Source organism: Solanum tuberosum, unplaced genomic scaffold (assembly GCF_000226075.1).
Source record: "Solanum tuberosum cultivar DM 1-3 516 R44 unplaced genomic scaffold, SolTub_3.0 scf00151, whole genome shotgun sequence".
Taxonomy (NCBI): domain Eukaryota; kingdom Viridiplantae; phylum Streptophyta; class Magnoliopsida; order Solanales; family Solanaceae; genus Solanum; species Solanum tuberosum.
In genome coordinates, this window is record NW_006239077.1 from 496,607 (window position 1) to 507,309 (window position 10,703).

Consider the following 10,703-nt stretch of genomic DNA (forward strand, 5'->3'; position numbering starts at 1 on the left):
CACAATTATAGTCAAAAAATAATTTAACCAGACCTCTATAAGTTCGGAAGGTACACAACAACAAACATAATACATGAACTTCATTTATTTATGTATACATATTCCTATTAATCATTTTGGATAAGAATGTATATTTTAGAATGACATTTAAAATGGTGAGTTTTGAAGTGATTTTTCAATCTATAAATAGGATTGTCATTCACCATTCACCATTATAAATGACACTTAAAAATATTTGAATAAGATGATCTTTACATTGTACTCTTCATATCTTTTGTCTATTTCTTATTCTGTATTACTCATGTTTTAAAACAAATATCACTTATTTGTAAAAGTTAAAAGACAAATATAATCCTATTTTATATTTAATCCATACAAATATTTAACTGAGTTGATGAATACTCTCTAAAAAATGTAGCCTCTATTTAGAGATAGCTTAATCTAAGACTAGGGGTGTACATGGTCGGGTTGGTTTGAGTTTTTCAAATATCAAATCAAACCATTTGTGTCGAATTTTTTAATTTATAAACCAAACCAAATCAATAAAACTCGGGTTTTTCAACCTCGGGTTTTTTCGAATTTTTTCGGATTTTTCAATTTTTCGGATTGTTTCGGGTTTTTTCGGTAAAGTATTCATACAAACATATAATTTACTAGTACTTCAAATATTTCTTTAGTCCTACCAAAATCAACTATCTAAGATGTTTCTTAAAAAATATAACTCAATATGATATGATTAATGACACTAAAATAATCAACAAAAATAACAATAATGAAAATCGCGTAAAACAAATAATTGCAAATTAACAAGTCATAATGAAAATGATCATAATTTAAAAGCTAAATCATGCTAAAATTAAGTTTAATAAGTATTAGTTACATGACTAAACATTAAAGGAAATTAAAATTAGATTATGTATTTTAATTGTCTAAACCAATGTAAAACTAAAGAACAAATATTCAATATTATTGTCATTCTTAGTGTTGAATTGATTTTCTTTTTGCATTAATATTAATTTGATTTTTGATTTAAGCTTTATTATAATTACCAACATCTGTGGACTATAATCTTTATTGGCCCATTCATAATTCTAAGTTTCAAACTTGAAATAATATATTAAAAGATAAAACTATGAAAAAGTACAAGAAATATTTAAAATTATATCAAAGTAAATATTTTTATGTATAAAATAAATTTTAAAATTATATATATAATGTCGGGTTGGTTTGGTCTCGGGTTGGTTTTTTTTAGTTTAAATCAAACCAACCCAAATATATATAGTCGGTTTTTTTTTCAAAACCAAACCAAGTCAAACCAAACCACTAGTTGGGATTTTTTTCCGGATTGACTCGATTTGCGGTTTGATTCGATTTTTGATTCAGTTTTGTACACCCCTATCTAAGACCCTACGTTTGCCACCTTTCGATTAAAAAAAAAAGAAGCCTTTTCTATGAATGTCCCACATTTCTCTTGGTAATTTAATATTTGGACAGTTTTGTTTTCCATTTCGAAAGGATATTTGGATGCTCTTTACAAGGTTGATTAGGATATAATAACAACATATCAGTGAAATTTTACAATGCGGAGAAGATTAATTAGGATACGAATCCCAAAAATAATTGGAATGTATTTGGGAACCTTTTTCTTATTGTATATCTCCTTAAAATATGGAGCCACCCAACGATTGGCAAAATCTTTTTCCATGTGATTGCATATCATTTTATTATATTTTCTATTCCTACGTCTAAACTTTCCACATTCATCACTGACCATTTTATTATATTTTCTATTCCCTTTCAGTGTATGTAAAATCAGCTAATTTAATTTGGCCTAAATAATCAAACCTTAAAGGGAGAAGAAAGGTTTCCTCCATTTTAGTTTGTTAATTCGATCTATTTTGACTTGATATAGAATATAAGAAAATAATTAAAACTTTTGAATGTTATAGTCTTAAATATATATCATGTGAAAAGTTAGAATTAAAGAGTTACTAAAAAGAAAAATATATATATTTTTAAAACGGACTAAAAAGGAAAGTAGGTGAAACAAATCGAAACAAAGAAGTACATATTAAACATGGTTAAGTGATAGTTATATATATGAAGTCACATATCTTATATTTTGTTAGTACTCCTTTTATTTCAATTTGATTTTATGATTTTAACTTCACAAAGAGTTAAAAAGAAAATAAATACTAAGACTTTTAAATTTATAAGTATCAAAATATCTTATGATCTTAAACACGTCACCACCACCCCATATCCATAGGCCCATACCCTCACCCCCGTGGATGATGAAAAAAGGGAAATAATAGAAAAAAATTAAAGTAGGAAAATATACGTACGCTACCAAGTTACCATGTGTTTTCTGTTTGTTAGTTATAAAGAAGAAGAAAACAGTAAAATTGACTCAATTACGGCTTAATTGTCTCTTTGATTTTCCCTATAAATACCCTTTTTCAAACACTCCATTTCCTCACCACATCTTCAACATTATAATACCAAAAATGAGTTACATTATTCTTTTCCCACTTATTCTCATGAACATAATCATCTTTTTATTCAACTCATCAATAGCTGCAAATTCCATGTACAATGTCCAAAGCTATGGAGCCAAATCTGACGGAAAATCGGATTCATCCAAGGCGTTCATTAGTGCATGGACTGCAGCGTGTGCATCTAATAGCGCGGCCACCATTTACGTGCCAAAAGGAAGTTATCTTCTAAGTAATGCATATTTCTATGGCCAAACATGTAAGAGTAATGCCATAACGATAAATATTGAAGGTACACTTATAGCTCCTTCTGACTATAATGTTATTGGCAAATCTGGTAATTGGATTAAATTTGAACGAGTCAACGGAGTTTCCATCGTTGGTGGAACTCTAGATGGACAAGGTACCGGTCTTTGGACATGCAAAAACTCTGGCAAAGGTTGTCCCAAAGGAGCCACGGTATGATCTACTAAACTAAATAAATTTTAAATTCTTGATTCACCTCTGGATATACTATTTATTCATGTTTCATAACATTTTGGGCAGACATTAGCTTTTTACAACTCAAATGACATTGCAATAAGTGGATTAACTTCACAAGACAGCCAGATGTTCCACATTTTGTTAGACGGATGCCATAATGCAAAGTTACAAGGAGTGAAGATTTCAGCACCGGGAAATAGCCCCAACACTGATGGAATTCATTTACAATCATCTTCTGATGTTACTATCTTGAATTCCCAAATTGGGACTGGTGATGATTGTATCTCAATTGGTCCTGGCAACTCCAACTTGTGGTTCGAAAATATTGCTTGTGGCCCTGGCCATGGAATAAGGTGTTTAAAAATACTTTCTTTGTCTCAATTTATGTGACACCGTTTCAGTAGATTCAAATTTTAATAAAAAAAGGATCTCTAAAACAAACCTTACATAAAAACACTCCATTAAGGATAAAACATAATTTTAGAGTAACGTTTTTTTAATTATTGCAATGAGACATTTTTTTTTTTTGATGGACTAAAAAAAAGTTGTCACAATTAAAGGTTTTGTCCCACCCGTGGTAAATTTGTGCTATAGAAAATGATTTTCCACTCGTTTCTCACTTAATCAATTCATTGGGAAAACATATGTTGGAAAACGGATTCTCACTGAAAATAGGGGAAACTTCTTAATTTTTCCATACGAAGACATTACATTTTTTTCTTTTCTCACCGTTTCAATCAAATTATGATTAAAAATAACCATTAAACATTTTTCAAAACAGTGATTTTTTAGTAGTGACCTTTCCTTAGTATAAAATCACTTGCTAGCTAGGAATAAATAATTATGAGTGTGTTTTTGTATGAATGGAAATGTTCCATTTTTTTTAAATATAAAATTCAACTAATTAATATTTCGGATTGGTGTAGCATTGGGAGCTTAGGTTGGGAGATGCAAGAGGCAGGAGTACAAAATGTGACAGTTAAAACATCATCATTTACTGGGACTGAGAATGGTGTGAGGGTCAAAACATGGGCAAGGCCTAGCAATGGCTTTGTTAGGAATGTACTTTTTCAACATGTAGTCATGAATAATGTTGAAAATCCCATCATCATTGATCAAAATTACTGCCCTAGTAATGGAAATTGTCCTGAACAGGTAATACAAAACCATATACGTGCATAACTCTTACCAGCTACCAAACATCGACCCCTTATTTTTATTATTTCGTTTCTTGTGAATACTTTTTTTTTCAGGGTTCAGGCATCAAGGTTAGTGACATAACGTATGAAGACGTACATGGAACATCGGCTACAGAAGTAGCAGTGAAATTCGTTTGTAGCAAAACAAATCCATGTAATGGAATAAAATTATTGGATGTGAAACTTAGTTATAAGGATCATCCAGCAGAAGCTTCATGTGTTAATGCTGGAGGAATGGCTTCTGGTCTACAACAACCTACTAGCTGCTTAAAAGTATGAATAAAACAAGAGGAACATTTCATTTCTTATTATAAATATTTAAATTTATATTTACATAGAAGATTAAAATTCTATTACTATACTATAGGAGTATTTTTATTTTTATTTTTTTTAAAATGACATTAGACTTGCTTGAGCCTGTGGCCTTGCAAGATCATTGTTCTGGTTCCTGAATATATTGGATGTGATCTATTAAATTTAGTTAATCTCAAACATACATTTGAGAGTTGTTTTATCTTCTTTGTTTCGAATTTTGAGGGTCAAATAAGAAAATTTTGGACCGCATTACTCATATGCTCTTTAAATATTTTCAATTATTAATTTTTGTAACTTATATATAGTATTTTTTTTGTAGATTCTAAATATATAAATAATTTTTTAAATATTCTACGGAAAATGATCAAAATTTCTTATGAATTGTGCGAAATAAATCATTTATACCCTTTATCTAAAGAGACCACAAACACCCTTAACAATCCAATTTTTTTAGTGACGTGGCAAGCCACACGGACTAGTCTATCCATCTCAGTGTTGTCAACTAGGATTTACTACAAGAAACTAGACCCTTAGCAGCAACAAAGGTCGCCACAAATCCCCATAATATTGTCATGACCAAATTAGGTTTTCACTGATTTTTAGCATTAGATTATTAGTATATGATTTTGTGTTATTTTCTTCGTAACAGTGATATTGTTTTTTAAAAATCACAAATGACATCAATCAACGATGAATTTAAAGACACTATATGTTTTTTATGTGATGTAAATGCATTATATGTACAATGGTGCCTTATATAGTTGGAGATCGGAGTTAAGATGTAATTTTATGATGCTTTTCATAATAATATTGGTTGGTTTAAATATTGATTTCACTTGAAGAAACATGTTGTAGTAGCTGAATTTGGTGGACCTCATTTAGCTTGGGGCCTTGTTCAAAATCATATAAATAAAGGATTTAAAATTCAAAGTGAATTTTTGCATGTGGCCGTTACTTTTACTGAACAAGACTTCATTCGTATCCCTATTAATTATTTTTCTTTCATTATCTATTGTTTATCTACATGAACAAAAGGTGTTGTTACTATTTCAAAACACAAAAATACTTGATTTGCATATTACTAACTTTCTAACTTATATCAAGGTTTAAAAGGTCGTCTTAGAATTAAAATTTTCATCATATACAATGACTAAACAAAGGTAAATTTGAGAGGTTAAATAATTGTATTAAGTAAAATAAACTATTAGGGAGCACCATAAAATATATAACAACTACATTACGAGTCATGTGATCTCATAACTGAAGTTTGAAAAGGATAGAATGTAGTCAAATTTTACCTACATTTTTAAGTCAAAGAGGTTATTTTCAATAAGTCTTCAGCTAATAAAATAAAAGAAAAAACTAAAAAAATAAAGTAAATTGTTGGACACATAAAATAAGTAAGGAACTAAGGTTTACAAGGCATAGGCAAAAATGAGAATGTGATTAGCACCTAGTACAATAAGGAATTAGAATTCATTATATCTCAACTAGTTTCATTTTAAGAAAAGTAATTACTTAACACAATATGTTAACCCTATATTTGTATCATCAAACAAAAGATCTTTTAGTTTTTTTAGCATAAGAACTACCATTAATTTCTTTCGATGTACATCTCATCTAAAACAAAATACCAGAAAACATGCATAAGTTGTCAGCTCATATCTATCTCAGCCCCTTGATCGAACAAACGTGGTCGTCCCTCAGCCTCCCGCGCCCATATTCCTAAACAAAGTTGTTCTTCTAATAAAAGCTTATTGTAGTTTCTCAAATGGTCAACTAATTTAAAAGAATTACGAATCATGTATATATATAACATTACCACAAATAACATTGAAATTAATCATTCCTATCAAATTGTATACCTAACTTTTCATTCAAAAAGGGATTAAAAAAAAACTACACATACAACAATTGATCTAATGTTTGCAACATTGATGAGCATATATGCATATGCAAATCCATATGTATGTCTACATTGATAAATTATGAAAAAATAATAGTAATAGTTAAGGTATGTTCAGACGAATAGTTGATGATCTTTTAGATAGGAAAAGTAACATTAAATATTTTAAGCGTATTTTTTTTTATCATTAACTCTAGTTAAAATTATACACCAACATATATAGATTACCTTTTGAAAAAGGATTCTCATATTTACAAGCCTTACCTATTTTCGTTATGTTTAACAAATATTCAAGTATTAGAAAATAAACATATGAAAAAAAGTAAATAGACAAATTTATTTCTTGAAGCATAAATTGATTTTCTTTTCTTCTAGCTAGAAGTTTCGTGATTTAAAGTTATTGTAGTGCTTCCTAAACCTGAAATCACAATGATATAATGATGTCAATCTATATATTTGTAATTTGCTATTTACATAGTTTACATGAAACACATCAATTTAATGAAAAAATTCTTTCCAAATAATCAACTATCCTTTTTTTTTTTATTTCTTTCATACTAACTTGAAGGAAAGACAAAAAAATAAACAGACAACTATTTTAAAAAAAAGGAAAAGTTCAATTAGAATATTAAAAATAAAACTTTTATGTGCTCTGGGATTTCAACACAACATACAATGACATCAATCTGTATATTGCTCATTTAGATATATTTGTAATGTACATTTAACGCACCAGTATAATGAAAAAAATAGTTCAAGTGATTACTAGTGATTCTTTCCTTTTCCCTCGTTAACACTTGAAGGAAAGACAAAAAAAAAAGTATGCAAAACCAATAAAAAGACATACAATCACATGCTTTTTTCAAAGAATATTAAAAATGACTTTAACCAAAATCTATTCAACTCTATAAAAGATGTCTTGATTTCCCAGAGGATCTATGGAAAACACAAAAGGAAATATATACATTGAATTTATTGACAAACACGACTTGTGAAGTTCAAATAGAGACCATCAGAAGTTGCAAGAACCGTAGTTTATAAATTAGAAAACATAATTTTAGTTAGCACTTTCATGTACACTGAAATAACTATCAAGAGGTTAATACTAAATTAAAACATTCAGCTGAAACAAACAAACTATAGCCCCTGCTTCACATCAAAACGTGTAACCCTCCTCTTTTGGGAGCTCATGAATTGCGAAATAGTGACTTTCATTATATACATAATACTCAAGTCATACATATTTTTAAAATCATAAAACAACATGAATCATAAAATTGAGAAAAAAACTTACCAAAAATTATACTTAAAAAATAAGATTGAAAGTCACTCTAAATCTTCAAAAGAACGAATTTGTAAATCGTGTTCTGTTTAGAGTAACTTTCGAAATAAAATAACGATCTATATCTCAATTAAAATAAAAACTAATGCATAAAATCACCGCCAACAAAGAATCCCTCAACACGGATGCAATCAAATTCAAATTTTAAAAAAGAATGAATAACTTACATGAATGACAAGATTAATGAAATGACGAGCTACAAGGGGATTAACTCCTCAAGTAGATCTGCAAATCGCTAGAACTGAAGAGCAAGAATTTGTTTGGGTGGAAGACAATTTTTTAAGAAATGATACAATCGAGGAGAACAAATGTGTGTTGGGGGAGGTGGAATGCGAGTGAGGAGGGGTGGGGGATAGAGAAATTTGAAAATTGATAGAACTAAAAAAGAATGAATAACTTACGTAAATGACAAGATTAATGAAATGACGAGTTGCAAAAGGATGAACCCCTCAACTAGATCCGCAAATCGCTAGAACTGAAGAGCAAGAATTAGTTTGGGTGGAAGACATATTTTTAAGAAATGATACACTCGAGGAGAACAAATGTGTGTTGGGGGAGGTGGAGGGCGAGTGAGGAGGGGTGGGGGATAGAGAAATTTGAAAATTGATAGAGCTAAGGCACAAAAAATTTCATCAACCGATACAATTGAGGTATTTTTTTTATCTGCCAAACAATTTAAATTGTGATGCATGATAAATAAATTTGCAACTAGGATGACGATGTAATAAATATCTTCCAGTAGAGGAAAAATTAGTGAAATCTTTAGATTACACTTTGATTATCATAGTCCAAGACTTCTTTTCATTCCTTGTGACATTAACTATTCCCATGCCACCCTCTAGGATATGTATTGATATCTTTGTAGAACATGTATGTTTTTTTTTTATCTATTTTTGGAATTTTGTGAGCATTATTCACATGACTGCTACCACATGAAAAATATTAAGAATTTGTTGTATTGAGTTTTTTGTATTCTTCTCTTTTCTGTAACTGAAGCTTTTTTGCCATTAATTCATAGGTCTTCATTAAAAAATTCACTCCATTTAGTTTGATCTGGTTAAAAGATGAGTTCCTTTTTTATTTCCTTTTTATCAATTGGTATAATCTGTATTTTGAAAAACTTAATTTGAACCAAATTTTCAAAGTTTCTCCATATATGTTAAGCATATGGTGCAAAACTATACATGCCTAAACACTTATAAAACTATTGTTACTCAAGTTATCTAATACCTATTTTCTTCTTCTTTTATGTCTTAAAGTTCATCAACTCATGTAGATAATGATAAAGAAAATCAATAAAATAATAAATCTCAAGCTATATTGACACTTCTTACAAAGTTTAGCAGTTAACAATAGGAGTTCGTCAGAAAATTAACATTCGGCTAACTTCCTCTTCCTTCAATACTCCACTCACAACAAACAGAGCAATATATCAGAAAAATAAATATACGAACAAAAATTCAATAAGTGTTCTAAGCACCTCACAAACAGTTGTTACCATTAAAAAAATGTATATTGTAATTTCATGAAAAATGATAAGTCGCTACTCACAGTTCTACCAACGACATGTTTCTCACAATCAGAAGACTACAACATCCGAATCTGGTAATGCATCAATAGGTACGACCAAGAACAAGTTGGGCCAGTCTTCAATTCATGTTATATGAAAAGATCTGTAAGAATATCACGATCCAAAATCAAGTTATGATGAAACCTACTACAAATCTCCCGGTAGGCAAGTCAAAATCCAAAACTCATAGAAGATAATAATTTAATAGCAAAGAATAAGCGCAAATAGAATAATAATTATATAGAATAGGGCCATATACAAATGTAAGTGTGATACATAATATACAAAATAGTCTTGAATGTGATCATGAAAGACAAACTAAACACAAGAACTAAATCCATGGACCTGATTTCACCGGTACAAAATAAAGACTATATACACAAGTCTATCTAATAAAAATATAGACAAATACAAAAGAAGAAAAAACAAAGAGCCTCTGAAAGCGAAGAGCTCACCACAATATGAATCTGCAATGACCAAGGGAGTCCAACTCTCACTTAGGGTGGCTTGTACTGAGAGCTACATCAGAAAAAAGATGCAGAAGTGTAGTATGAATACCAAATTATGGGGTACTCAAAAGGTATCATAGACAGACCGAACTCAGAAAGAGTGTATATATATATATATATATATATATATATAAAGAAGAAACACGATAGTTCTAACATCGCAATTAAAAGGTTCTAATGAGGGACAATCAACTACTGAAAATAGAGAGAATGAAACACAATTAAACAAGCAAGAAGCGGTACTCAAGTACGAGACTGGCACAACAAATATCAAGTTGATCAAAATAGTCTAGTGCAATGCAAATGATCAATGCAAAAAGGTAGAAACCCGAAAGAAACCTTGATCTTCCTAGAATGATACCTCAGACTCATCAACAAATGCAATGTAGTAAAACATAACCCGTATCTGAGTCAATGGGCCGTCCAGAATGATACCTCAAATTTATAAGTGCAAAAGTGAATCAATATGTAAAACCACAATCATAAAACCAATATCTGTCATTTTAGTTCATAAAAACTCCAAAATAATGTATATTCCCATAAAAACATAGTTCCCTTAATTAAAACAGTGATCCTCCCCTTCAGAGCTCAACAAGTGGAGAAAAATTTAGCATAAGAAAATACACACCTCCACTGGAAAGTAAAGGTACATTGACTCCCTAACTGATTGAAAAACATGTCGACCACAATATTTTCAACTAACATTTCACAAGTTCACTATCAAATTAACAAATACATAACATAAAACCTTGATATAAATCAAGTCCCAAGCTAGATCACTATATTTCATATCATTCAACACAATTTTTTTTTTACTTTCCCATAATGTGCATAACATAAACAATTGCATACACATTAATGTATGCAATTCTAGCTTGGAGTTC

At 29.8% G+C, this 10,703-nt stretch overlaps 1 protein-coding gene across 1 annotated transcript; it reads left to right on the top strand.

The window, feature by feature from the left end:
* Positions 1–2,493: 2,493 nt before the first annotated feature.
* On the top strand, positions 2,494–4,673 carry LOC102582654 (polygalacturonase-like). Its single transcript, XM_006353052.2, has 4 exons — positions 2,494–2,954; positions 3,042–3,331; positions 3,905–4,133; positions 4,232–4,673. The coding sequence occupies exons 1-4, from the start codon at positions 2,508–2,510 to the stop codon at positions 4,454–4,456; spliced, it is 1,191 nt and encodes a 396-aa protein (XP_006353114.1). The 5' UTR covers positions 2,494–2,507; the 3' UTR covers positions 4,457–4,673.
* Positions 4,674–10,703: the final 6,030 nt, after the last annotated feature.

Bases quoted from the DNA above. Each gene is read 5' to 3' on its own strand.
- LOC102582654 (XM_006353052.2), top strand. From the start codon at position 2,508: ATGAGTTACATTATTCTTTTCCCACTTATTCTCATGAACATAATCATC. The intron at 2,955-3,041 runs GTATGATCTACT...CATTTTGGGCAG, and splicing joins GTTGTCCCAAAGGAGCCACG to ACATTAGCTTTTTACAACTC. The intron at 3,332-3,904 runs GTGTTTAAAAAT...GGATTGGTGTAG, and splicing joins GGCCCTGGCCATGGAATAAG to CATTGGGAGCTTAGGTTGGG.